This window comes from Megascapheus bottae, chromosome 7, assembly GCF_031878675.1.
Source record: "Megascapheus bottae isolate mThoBot1 chromosome 7, mThoBot2.hap1, whole genome shotgun sequence".
Classification (NCBI taxonomy): Eukaryota; Metazoa; Chordata; class Mammalia; order Rodentia; family Geomyidae; genus Megascapheus; species Megascapheus bottae.
Genome location: NC_143515.1, coordinates 22378787 through 22392291, shown reverse-complemented (window position 1 = coordinate 22392291; position 13505 = coordinate 22378787). Strand labels below are relative to the sequence as shown.

At 47.5% G+C, this 13505-nt stretch overlaps 1 protein-coding gene across 1 annotated transcript; it reads left to right on the top strand.

Annotated features, from left to right (window-relative positions):
• Positions 1-1058: 1058 nt before the first annotated feature.
• On the top strand, positions 1059-13275 carry Thnsl2 (threonine synthase like 2). Its single transcript, XM_090336525.1, has 9 exons — positions 1059-1176; positions 3291-3525; positions 5357-5551; positions 6690-6842; positions 7696-7926; positions 10768-10916; positions 11023-11148; positions 12380-12531; positions 12845-13275. The coding sequence occupies exons 2-9, from the start codon at positions 3303-3305 to the stop codon at positions 13062-13064; spliced, it is 1449 nt and encodes a 482-aa protein (XP_090192651.1). The 5' UTR covers positions 1059-1176; positions 3291-3302; the 3' UTR covers positions 13065-13275.
• The last annotated feature ends 230 nt before the right edge of the window (positions 13276-13505 follow it).

Genomic DNA, 13505 nt, shown 5'->3' with positions numbered 1-13505 from the left:
CTGGAGTCACAGGCCAATATGATAGAAGATGCGAACACCTGGAGATCACGAAGACAATGAAGGCTGATGCCAGCATGTACTTGGTACCTAGAAGGCAGCAGAAGGCATAGTCAGGAAAGACTACTGTCATGGAAATATACCAGTGTTGCCAAGCCTTCTTCATCCTTTCCTTCTTGAATCCCTTTGTCACACGAATATATATGTACCCAAATATTTTTTATCTAGAAAATTTTATTGTCATCCCTAAGAATCCCACTAAAGCCACCAAAGTCATAATTGACGTTGACCACAATGAAATTCCCATTACAACACTTTTGGCTGAGTACTGCCATCTAGTGGCTATTATTGTTAACACTCTGTGCCAGATTATGGAATACATAAAAGGTTCAAACAGAACAAGTCAGTCCCAGGTAGAGAAGAAAAGCATGGTGCAAACATTACATGAACAAACTTTCTTCCTGATGTAGGTGGGTGTTGTGGTTAATTTTTGTCAACTTCATTGGACTGAGAAACACCGAGGAGATTAGGAAGCACACTTCTGGTGTGTCTATGAGGGAGTTTCCAGAGATTATTAGATCTAATGAATGATTTAATCTGTTAAATCAAAAATTTGAACAGTCCCTAGTCCCTTCCTGTGCCCCACTCTACTTCCTGTCTAAATTGCATTTGTATCGACTTTTTCTTATTCCCTGAACAAGGCAGTATCACAATTATTGACATAGTTCTTACTGTGTAAAGTAAGTAAAGTATTACTAGATAATGTACAGTAGATGGAAGGATGTGCACAGGACACACACAGGTGCCTCCCTCATTAGAACGGAAGAGTCTGGCCGCACGAATGCTAGTGAGAAGCTGGTAAAATGGAGATAGGATCCACTGAGTGAGGGAAGGATGCTCCTGGAGTGTGTGCTAAGGGCCTCGGAAGCTGAACTGCAGCTACTGTCCCCCTCCCGCCATCGCCCCCCCGCCCCTCGCCCCGCCCCTCGCCCCGCCCCAAGCCTCAAGCCCCGCCCCGTCCCAGCCCACCCCTCGCCTCCTGAGTCCCCGCCTCAGCTCGGGCCATCTGATCCCTAGGTCTCCGGCTCTGCCCGGAAGCCCTGCTCTGGGTCCAGGCCGTCACCGGATCCCGCAGCCCCGGAGCCCCGCTGCCCCCGCACCACGCGCGCTCCGCACCCGGTAACCGCGCGCGGCCCGCTGCCCCCGCGCTGGGCCCTGGGTGGCATTTCTGTGCCCTGACCTCCCTCGCAGCCCGGCTTGGCTCGGCCCGAGGTTCGCGTAGCTACGCCGTCACCTCAAGCTGGAGCCGCCGGGGGGGGGGGGGGGGGGGGGGGGGAGAGGAGGGCGGGGCAGAGAACGTGCCCAGGTCCGGCGGTTCCCGGAGAACCCCGAAACCTGGGTGGCTTGAGAGCTCAGGCCTCCCTCGTGGGCCTCCAGGCCAAGAGGATGGGGACCGCCACCCGCGACCAAGTGTCCACCCTGGCCCACGTCTTCCTGGAAGCCTTTCCCTGCCCTGTGCCCTCTCCCCTCCACCTTCTGCTGGCTCCTGCTTCTCATTTATCCGGTCATTATGGCCACTGCAGAGCCGGACGGGAAGATGACCACACTTAGGTGCTCTGTAGTTCACTTAGGCCTGTCGTGCAGCTCATTTTCCCTCAACGTCCCCGCCCCTGCCTCCAGATTCTCGCCCTGGGCTGCTGCAGTGCAGCTGTGCGGTGCTGTGTCTCTGTGGGCCTTGGACTGCTTCCTACAGCAGGTGGACAGACGGTGGGCAGCTCCGGTCTCTGTACGGAGCCTGGGTCCTTGGCTCATCAGTCCAGCCCTCTGCTCCCACGTGCACAGCTGGCATCACCCTCTTGCTTTTGCTCTTGGACAGTTTGTCCACATCCTCCTTGGAGTGGGGGAACCCAGAGCAGAGCCCACGTGGTCCATTCCACTTAGGCCATCTCCACAATATTTCCAGCCATCAGTCCGTATTGCCTCACCTGCCCCTGCCCTGTGCCTGTCCGAAGCTCCTGCAAACATTTTTCAGGCAGCTCATTCACATCATTTTACTTAGGCCCTATAAAGTGACCTTCTTCCTGGTACTCCAGGTTCTCACAGGCTGCTGGTAGACACTAACGCTTGCCAAGAATCACAGACATGCTAGCCGCTGGCCTCCTCACCCTTCATCTGTGTGTGGACACCATCTGCATTGTTTACCTTCTGCAGTTGTCTTTTGGTGTTCCCTCCACTTCCCTTCTTTAACATAGACTTATACTAGCTGATCATATATCCCAGGCTTATACCCATTGTCCCTTTTCACTATCTAGAGATTCCTGGCTTCCACAGGTGTTAAGGGCATCTACAAAGCCAGAATTCTTCCAGGCCAATGCCAGCTTATACTCCCCACCCAAATAATCATCAAAAAGGTGGCTAGTGAGGAGCTAATAGCTCATGCCTGTAAACCTAGCTGACATCTGAGGATCCTGCTTTGAAGCCAGTTGGGGCAGCAAAGTCCATGAGACTCTTATCTCTAATTAACCAACAAAAAGTCAGAATGGGGGTTGGCTCCAGTAATAGAGTACTATCCTTGAGAAACAAAACAAAACAAAAAACTGCTAAGGTACAGTGCCCAGACTCCCAGAGCTCCAGTACTGATACAAAAAAGCTGGACTGGAGGCATTGTTCAAGTGACAATACACCAGCAGAGCAAGCACAAGGCTGAATTCAAACCCCAGTACAGGGGAGGTGGGGAGGGAGTTGCCTATTCTGGGCCTGGGTGCTATCTCTGAGCTCCCTGCCCAGGGCCACATAGTTAGTGCTCTGCCACTTGAGCCACAGTGTCACCTCTGGTTTTCTGGTGGTTAATCAGAGATAAGAAGCTCCTGGACTTTTGTGCCCAGGCTGGATTTGAACCCCAACCCTCAGTTCTCAGCCTCCTGAATAGCTGGGAATACAGGTGTGAGCCACTGTGCCCAGCTTTGCCTATTCTTTCCTATAGGGAAAGTATCTTATACCAACCTGTCTTTTCTTCCTTGAAGATAGACTTTCCTACTGGTGTGGACCCGTGTTTCTCTTCCCAGCATTCCCCAGTACTAAGACAATGAATGTAGGACAATTGCCTCATTAGGATGAGAAGGGTCATAATTTGCATAGTACCCAAGTTAGGTCTGTTGTCTCCAGGTCTGGAACAGACAACTCAGTGAGGGGTGGCTCAGAGGCCAGCTGAGTGGGCTGTGGCGGTTCCAGCTTTCCCCTGTGGAGTACTGGGGACTTGAAGACCAGGCCCTCTGTGACCATTCCCTCTGCAGGACTCCGGGATCATGTGGTACATCAGCACGCGGGGCTTGGCCCCAAAGGTCGACTTTGAGGGAGCCCTCTTCTCTGGCTATGCACCAGATGGGGGTCTCTACGTGCCCGAGGAACTCCCACAGCTGGACAGAGACACTTTGTGTCACTGGAGCAAACTCTCCTATCGGAGCCTGGTGAAGGAGCTCTGCTCCCTCTTCATTGGCTCTACGCTCATTCCAAGAGCCGAGTTAAATGGTAAGTGTCAGCATTCCTTCTCCAGAACTGTAAAAAGTCTCTAGTTGCATCTCCTCATCTTGGAACGTTTCTCTGACTCGAAAATCTCAGAACTAGAAATATCCTGAGAGAGTTCATCTATTCCATCTCCCACCTCCAGTGAGCTAAATGCCCACATGATCTGCACAGCATTTCTTTGTTTAAAAAAAAATGTGAGTTTTGACTAGGTATTTTACACTCACCCTGAATGCTTTTAGTAGTAAGGTATTTCCTCATGTATAAAGCACCTAAACCTCAGATGGCTGTTTTGTCCTCCTGAGTGGAGTCCAGAAGGGACAGTGTTACTGCTGTGTTTCAGACTATAATGTGTCTCCTGGACATCTTGGTAAAAAGCAGATTCTGATTTAATAGTGTAAGGTAGGCCTAGAATTCTGCATTTCTGTCATGTTCCCAGATAAGATTAGTACTGTTAGTTCACGGACCACACGGAATAGCAAAAAGAAAATCCATAATGTGGATATTTTGGGTTGGAGTGGGGAGCAAAAGTGGACCACTCAACATGTGTCTAGTGACCAGCAGAGGTGACATTGCCTGGGCACTTTATGTTAGATGTGTCAGACTCTGTCATGCCGACCAATTCACACTCTGTATTTTAACCAGATCCTAGGTACTTTTTTTTGCCAGTGAAAGTTTGAGAAGTTCTGTTCTAGACTACTCTGCCATAGGAATCATGGTATATCAGCCGTGTGCATGTCCTACAGCACTACAAAAAAACAAACAAGGGGCCTGGAGCATGGTCTAGTGGTAGAGTGCTGGTCTAGCATGCATTAAGCCCTGGGTTTGATTCCTCGGTACCACATACATAGAAAAAAGCCAGAAGTGGTGCTGTGGCTCAAGTGGTAGAGTGTCCTTGCGAAGACCCAAGGACAGTGCCCAGATGCTGAGTTCTAGCCCAGGACTGGCAATAAATGAATGAATGAATGAATGAGTGAATGAATGCAATCTTTCTGTCTCTACAAAGGAATATAAGAAGGATGAGATGTTGACTTTTTAAAATGTAACTATTTAATTCGTCCCTATTGGAATACATGCTCACAAGAAATTCAGACTCTGATGAAGTATATTAAATGAAAAATGTAAGTCTTCAAGTACCAGTTCAGTTCTGGTCAATGGAGGGTCCTTCTGAGGAATCTATGAGGCATTTAACTCATGTCTTCCCATGTTCTTTCCTAGGTTTATGCAGTTTTTTAAAATTTCTTTTATTAAAGAATTTAATAACATTGATTTTTACATCATATTTCAAATAGTTGTTTAACAAGCAAGTATTCAAGAAGGGAATCTCTATATACAATTACTGGCACTTAGATTTTAGAACATAATTAACATTGGGCTGAGGGTTTGTATGTCATAGATACATATTAATCTATGTAATAAAACATATCTATAGAGTCATAAATTTTTATGTCTATGTAATTATGTTTATATTTCTAATGTCATGTTCATAACATTGGGTTCCCAATTTATTGAGTCATCGCTCTTGTACTGTTTGGATCTAATAGCCACATATAAAGGATGCCATGTGCCTTTTGTTCCTTTGGTCTTGACTTACCTCACTCAACATGATTCACTCTAGATTCATCCACTTCCTTTCAAATGCCATATTTTATCTTATCTGTTGGCTATGTAGAAGGTTTATGCAGTTGTTTAAGATAAAACATTTATATTAAAATGCTGAGATAAGAGCTTCTGTTTCAAAAAAATTTTGTTTTGTTTTGGTAACAGGAGGTGAGATCTTTAAATCTGGAGTAATGAGACTGAAAAGAAATCATTGTCTAATGTGCTGTCCTAACAGATCTCATCGACCGTGCCTTCAGCAGATTCCGTCACAAGGAGGTGGTTCATTTGTGCAGGCTGAGGAATGGTCTGAACGTGTTGGAGCTGTGGCATGGAGTCACATATGCCTTTAAGGACCTGTCCCTGAGCTGTACCGCACAGTTTCTGCAGTACTTTCTGGAAAAGAGGAAGACACACATCACTGTGGTTGTAGGTGTGAACTGGGGGGTCCCTAAACTCTGCTGCTGCTGGTGATCATCTGTGGAATGCTCTCCACTGAGTCTCTTAGGAATCAGTTGTAGATTAAGATTGTTCACCTGTTCTGGGGCCATGGAACCCCTTATCTGGTTAGTAGAGGCTGTGGCTGCGTCTCAGAATAATGCTTATTGGTTTGTTTGTTTCTGGTCCTGGGGTTTGAAATCAGGGTCTGGGTGCTGTCCCTGAGCTTTTTTGTGTTCAGGTTAGCACTCAGCCACTTTGTTTTGTTTTGTTTTTTGGCTAGTCCTGGGCATGAGCTCAGGGCCTGAGCACTGTCCTTGGATTTTCTCAAGGCTAGAGCTCTACCACTTCAGCCTCAGCACCACTTCCGGCTTTTTTCTATGTATGTGGTACCGAGGAATCGAACCCGGGTCTTCATGCATGCTAGGCAAGCATTTTAACCACTAGGCCAAACTCCCGGCCCAGCACTCAGCCACTTTGAACCACAGCTCCCCTTCTGGCTTTTTCTGAGTAGTTATTGGAGATAAGAAGTCACATGGACTTTCCTGTCTGGGCTAGCTTAGAACCGTGATCCTCACATCTTAGCCTCCTTAGTAATTTGGATTATGAGTGTGAGCCACCAATGCCCAGCTAGAGTGATGTTTTTTAAGTACATAGAAGACTTAAGATTATGGGACAGATACCAGTGGCTCACACTTGTAATCCTAGCCATCCAACAAACTGTGATCTGAGAACGTTTGAAGCAAACTCAGATAGGAAAGTCTATGGGATGCTTATTTCCAGTTAACTAGCAGAAAATACTGGAAGTGGAGCTGTGGCTCAAGTTGTAGAATGCCAACCTTGAGCAAAAAAAGCTAAGCAGGAGCTTGAGGCCTTGATTTCAAGCCTTAGTACACCCACTCTCCCCCTCTCTTATACACACACACACACACACACACACACACACAAGTTCACCCATGTCCTGAATTTTATCTGTGGATCAGTAGATCCTAGACACAATACTAAATTCCTGTCCTTAAGTATTTGAAAGTAGATATTAGTGAACTGGCAACAGTGCTTTAAGGGCCATTCATTTCCCTTCCTACCTCTCCTCTTTCTTCTCAAGGGGGGATGACTCCTTTCTTCCCATCCAGGAACTTCTGGGGACACTGGGAGTGCTGCCATCAAGAGTGTCCAAGGGGCAAAGAATGTAGACATAATTGTTCTGCTGCCCAAAGGTCACTGCTCAAAGATCCAGGAACTCCAGATGACAACAGTGGTGAAGGACAATGTTCACGTGTTTGGAGGTGGGTGTTGGGCAGAGGCTCGGGAGAGTCAGATCCTGCCTTGGTTGAGTCTGTTTGGGCCGATGGTTGACCAGTCTGCTGAGCATCTTTCCTGCTCCTCTTTCCTGGTCTTCACCAGCCCTTTTCTGATTAGATGGTATAAATGCCTTGGTTTAGTTCTGGGCAGGCTTTTAGCTATATGGCCTTCTAAACTACTAGAAGTGACAGATACTCTGAGTTCAAGCCCTAGGATTGGCGCATGCGTGTGTGTGCACGCGCGCACGCACGCACACACACACACACACACACACACACACACACACACACACAGCCAATGTGTGACAATGTTCTGGGAGAAGTCCTTCCCAAGAAAGCTTATCTGACACATGGAAGAGAGAGGACTGTCATCCTTGTGACCTAAATGAGGGCAGATCCTAGGGGATGAGCAACCATTTCCTCCAATCCAGGCAGAGGTACAGAGAACCTTCCTCCAGAGCCTCAGGCTAACAGTTTTCCTCCTTCACCGAAGAGAGGGAGAAGTGAGCATGGAATATAAAGCCAAATACTTTTACCAATATCCTCAAAGGCTGCCATGTTATATTTGTATTTTGTATAATGGTAGAAATATTGCGAATGGTTCTGGCTACATTTTCTTTTATTGTAAGCCAGGACAGATATCTAGGATCATGAGAATATGAGCTGTGCTTTGTGTCTTGAGGATCTTCCTGTTGGGTCTGGAAAGCCTGGCTAAGCCATGGGAAAGATTTTTTTAAAAATCTAGAGGCTTAGCTCCCAGGGCCCTGGTGTGGTCCAATGTTGAGTGCCTGGGGCTTCCTCTTCCCTCTGAGAACCACCCTGTTCTCTTTTCCCCCAGCGGAGGGAAACAGCGATGAACTGGATGAGCCTATCAGGGCCGTGTTTGCTGATGAGGCCTTTGTCAAGCAGCACGGTCTGATGAGCTTGAATTCCATCAACTGGTCTCGGGTCCTCGTGCAGATGGCTCACTACGTCTTCGCTTACTTCCAGTGTGTCCCTTCCTTGGACACTCGCCCCCTCCCTCCTGTGGAAGTGGTTGTGCCAACCGGGGCTGCTGGTAACCTTGCAGGTAAGGAGACCCCAGAGGAGCAGCTAGACTTTTCCTCTGGCTGAAAAGATAAAGAGCATGAAGGTCAAGTCCTAGTTCTGAAGGTGACAGGAAACCACACAGAACGCCCCAGATTTTCCTGTATGTATGTGTGCCTGCACAGGCACCCTAGACCCTTGTTGCCCTGGCTTTACCCCAGGGTGCTTTAGTAGCTTGGCTTTGCAGTTTCCTTCACTCAGCAGAGTGTGTAGAGACAAGGTCAAGGCTCAGCTGGGAAGTCTTCCCAGAAATAAGGACTTTACTCCTAGCTCAGTCAGCTGCCTGCTGTGGGGCAGTGGCTGCATGGCATGGTGTGTTCCCCTCGTAGATACTACCCACGGACCGTGTGAGGTGGAAAGCATTCTGGACTTAGGATTCTGGCCCCAGATCTGCCCTTTGCTAGTTGATTGGCTATGGTTTGCTGCAGCCCTGAACCCTCCACAGCACCTGGCACAAAGTAAACACATGACCAACATTTGCCAAGGATGTTCCTGCCTGGAATTGCTCTGTCAGAAACTGGTTACCTTTTGGCATCTGGAACCCTTTTTTTGTCGGGGGGAGGAACAGGGCCTGAGGATTGAATTCAGGGCCTGGGTGTTATCCCTCAGTTCTTTTGCTCAAGGCTGGAGCTCTATCACTTGAGCCACTTCCAGCTTTTTGCTAGTTAGTTGGAGATAAGAATTTCTTGGATTTGTCTACCTAGGCTGGCTTCAACCCAGGATCCTGAGATCTCAGCTTCCTGAGTAACCAGAATTATAGGCATGAGTCACCGGCACCCAGCATCCTAGATCCTCTTGAGTCCAGTTTCCTTTTATTTTTGTTATTTAAGGACATCATATATTTTTGTGAGGATCAAAAGAAATAAAAATACGAATGTGCTTTGCAAAATTGAGAGTGATACTGGGGTGGTGTGACTATCCTTAACTCCCCTGACCAGTTCCCAGAGGAAGACGTGTGAAGGAAGGCGCAGCCCTCCCAAGCCTGTGCCACGCATCAGGGCCTTTCATCTATCAGGGCCAGGAATTCCTTGTTAGTTCCATGCAAACCAGTTGCTATTAATATGAGGTGGTACTCTGTCCTTCCTCGGTGTATCTCTAGGAAGCATCATCCAAAGCCACTGCTTCTATGAGGTTTAGTTAGGGGAATTGTGTGGCCAGGACTCGGATGTACCTTGAACCTAAATCCTACTACTCAGGTCTTTGGACAGAATATTTCAGCCTCTTGGTACCTTCGTTTCTGCTTCTACACAAATGGGTTGCCTCTCTTCTCTCTCTCTCTCTCTCTCTCTCTCTCTCTCTCTCTCTCTCTTTCTCTCTTTCTCACACACACACACACACACACACACAAACTGTACAGTGCATTTAGTATTTTAATATATTCATAGAGTTGTGTGATATCACCATAATCAATTGTATACCATGTATAAATGGTGTATATATATTTATGTAAATGGTATATATCCTTTTAGAAGAATGCCTGAACACACCAGTGGCTACTCCCATGTGCCCTTGAGTCATGCCCCATGGCATCCACCCAGCTATTTGTCTCCTGAATTCTCTGTTCTAGACACTTTTTTTTTTTTTTTGTCAGTCATGGGGCTTGAACTCTGGACCTGGGCAATGTCCCTAAGCTCTTCAGCTTAAGGCTATCACTTTACCACTTGAGCCACAGCACCACTTCTGGTTTTCTGGTGATTAATTGGAGTTAAGAGTCTCTTGGACTTTCCTGCCCAGGCTAACTTTGAACTGTGATCCTCAGATCTCAGCCTCGTGAATACCTAGGATTATAGGAATGAGCCCCCGTGCCTGACTTTGTTCTAGACACTTTATAGAAATGGAATCACACACTTGGTGGCCTTTTGTATATGATTTCTTTCACTTACCATTGTATTGTCAGTTTATCCACATTGTAGCTCATGTTACTATTTATTTTACTGCATGTATTTATTGTATGTTGAAGGACGTTTGGATTGTTTTACATCTTGGCTATAATTAATTCAGCTGTGAACACCTACGTATAAGTTTTTATGTAGACCTGTAATTTTTTTTGTCAGTTATGGGCTTGAACTTGGCCTAGGTGCTGTCCCTGAGCTCTTCAGCTCAAGGCTACTGCTCTACCCCTTGAGCCACAGCGCCACTTTTGGTTTTCTGGTGGTTAATTGGAGATAAGAGTCTCGCGGACTTTAGTGCCCAGGCTGGCTTTGAACCGAGGTCCTCAGATTTCAGCCTCTTGAATAGCTAGGACCATAGGCATGAGCCACTGGTGCCCGACTGTTTTTAATTCTTTCGAATTTGTTCCTATTAAGAGAACTGTTGCCTGGATGCTATTCTTGAACTTTCTCGCTCCAGACTAGCACTCTACTACTTTGAGCCACAGTGGCATCTCCAGCTTTTTGGGTAGTTAATTGGAGATAAGAATCTCATGCACTTTCCTGCCCAGATTGGCTTTAAGCTGCTATCCTCAGCTCTTAGCCTTCTGAGTAACAAAGATTGTAGGCATGAACCACTGGGACCTGACTCTTGACTGGAGAAATTTCTGTTCAGATCTTTAACTTTCAAATTAAGCTACTTGTATTTTTATTGTTTGATTGCAAGAGTCCTTTATATACCCTTTGATACAGGTCTCTGATTAGATATGTGATTTGTCAGGATTTTCCCCCAATCTACCACTTGATTTTTCGTAATAAAGGTCATTGCACAAAACAATTCTAACAAAAGTTTGAGGAACAAATGTATCTCCATTTTGATGAAACCAAAAACATTTTGTTGTTGTTGTTTTGGCTTTGCTGTCTCCCCCTCCTCCTCTCCCCCGCGCGGCCTCAAGCTGGGTGCATTGTTCAGAAGATGGGCCTGCCCCTCCGCCTGGTGGCAGGAGTGAATCACAATGACATCATCCACAGGACCATCCAGCGGGGAGACTTCTCTCTTTCTGCATCGGTCAAACCAACCTTGGCATCAGCAATGGACATCCAGGTGGGCTGATGGGGAAGGGACAGGCCTGACCCAGGTGTTACTGGGGTGGGATTGGGTGAGAGCTGAAATTGGCACGGCTTGGGAGGGACTCTGCCTTTCTGTCCAGGTACCCTACAACATGGAGCGAATCTTCTGGCTGCTCTCTGGGTCTAACAGCCAGCTGACAAGAGCCCTGATGGAGCAATTTGAAAGAACCCAAACTCTGCATCTTCCCAAGGAATTACACAGCAAGGTCGGTCACTGTCTATCTACTCAGCATCAGCAAACGATGTAGCCACACATCTTTTGGACAGAGAAGTTAGATGTTAGGGTAAGGGCAGGGGGTATCTAGCTTTTTAGTATCTACTATGAAACAAGTACTTTTGCAGTTATTTTATTTGTGTTGAGTGTGCACTGCTGCTGGGGCTTGAACTCGGGCCTGGGCACTGCTCCTTATCTTTAGGTCCAGGCTAGCATTCTACCACTTAAGCCCCACCTCTGCTTGTGGCTTTGCAGTGATTAATTGGAGATAGTCTCACAGACTTTCCTGCCCTTGCTGGCTTCAAACTAGAATCCTGAGATCCTCAGTCTCCTGAGTAGCTAGGATTATAGGCATAAGCCACCAGCACCTCTTCTTCCCCTCCTCCTTTCTCTCTCTTTTTCTTTGAAAATGAAAATTTATTGTTTAGAAAATAAATAAGCTGGTTCGGGAATTTAGCCTAGTGGTAGAGTGCTTGCCTAGCATGCACAAAGACCTGGGTTCGATTCCTCAGTACCACATACATAGAAAAAGCATAGAAGTGGTTCTGTGACTCAATTGGTAAAGCCCTAGACTTGAGAAAAGTCCAAGGACAGCGCTCAGGCCCTGAGGTCAAGCCTCATGACTGTCCCCCCCCCCAAAAAAAAACCCCACAGAAAATAAATAAATTGATTAATTTTAGGAATCTAGTTAGAAAAGATTGTTTTTATTTCAGTACAGCCTAGTGATGATTAATTATCTTACGTATAAAATATAGGATTTCTGAAATTTTCAGTACCATACTCTTGCTAAATGATGGACTATTTGACTGTCTTATCTGGGCCATGTCAGACTATTGAACAAAACTACAACTGATTGGATTTATGAGCCAATATCCAACTAGACATATTGATCTACAACTCAACAAATGAATCATCTTGGACCTGGGAAACCAGCTAGTCTTGGTAGCTCATATATGTAAGCAGAACACACAGGAGGTGGAGGCAAGAAAACTGAATTCCAAACCAGTGTGGGTGATGTAGCAAGTCTCTATCTATCTCAAACAAAAGAAAACAAAACAAACATCCCAGAAGTTAGGCAACTGATTTTATACTGCACAGAGTCAGCTATTTAGTATGGCAGCTTCATCTGTGTTCCTGGTGTGGGTGTGTGTTGTGAAGAGAAGGCTTTTGGCACCCTTTCCCTGCATCTCCAGCCCTGACACCCATCCCTCTGGAATCTTCAGCTCTTGCAGGCAGTTACATCTGAGTCAGTGTCTGACGACGCCATCACCCACACCATGGCCCGCTGCTGGGAGGAGAACCAGTACCTGCTGTGCCCCCACTCTGCCGTGGCTGTCAGCTACCATTACCAGCAGACAGACAGGCAACAGCCCAGGTAGAGGTTATGGCGGTCTGTGACCCTGGGAGGCAGGAGAGGCTTTGCCTTTAGGGATCTCCTTTTTTCAGGTGGGGGGAGATGGGACTGTGGGGGATGGCTTTGGTGTGTGTATGCTGGTTGGTTGAGCTAAGCCTTCAACCAATAGCACTTTGCCAGGTAGGGGCAAGTTCAAGGTCCTCAGTTTCTTGGTCCCCTCCCCCTAACTGTGTCACTTGTTCCTTTTCTCCCTCCTCCCCCTTTCTTCCTTCCCTGTCCTCTGGCTGTTCTCTCACCTGCCCTCCTGCTTACTCCTGCCCTCCCCTCCCCTCAGCACCCCCCGGTGCTGCCTGGCCCCTGCCTCTGCTGCCAAGTTCCCAGAAGCAGTTCTAGCCGCAGGCCTGACCCCCAACACACCCGCAGACATCCTAGCCCTGGAGCACAAGGAGTCACGCTGCACCCCACTGCGGAGAGAGGATGACTGGACACGGAGGCTTCGGGACACCATCGAGGCCCTGAGCCAGAGGTGGCACAGTCAGGCTGTGACTGCCTAGGACTGGCCCTGCTGGAGTTGGCTTCCTTTAGGCTTGCTGATCCCAGGAGGGGGCGCCCTTGAGCTGACCCGGACCTTTTCTCTGGACGGTAGTAGTACAGGCCTCTCACTTACCTACTTGGGTTTATCTGGCTCCCAAGTCAAATACAAGGCATCTTGTTAGCAGAAATGTTGGGAATCCCAAGAATAAATGTGCTGTTCAGGCTAATGGAGATTTTCAGATGCCTGTAGCCCTGGTTGCTGTGGAGTGGTGGTGCTGAGGAGTGTGGCCGCTCAGGCTGGACCAGCTGTACAGAGTTTGCGGAGCAGGTGGGAGATCCGGACCCTGAGGCCAGTGGTGTGGACAAGGGATAAAGTGGGGATCACCAGACCCATGCTGAATGGACAGAAGGCCTTGGTGACATGCAAGTCAAGTTGACAAAGTGAGTCAGATTTCCCTGTC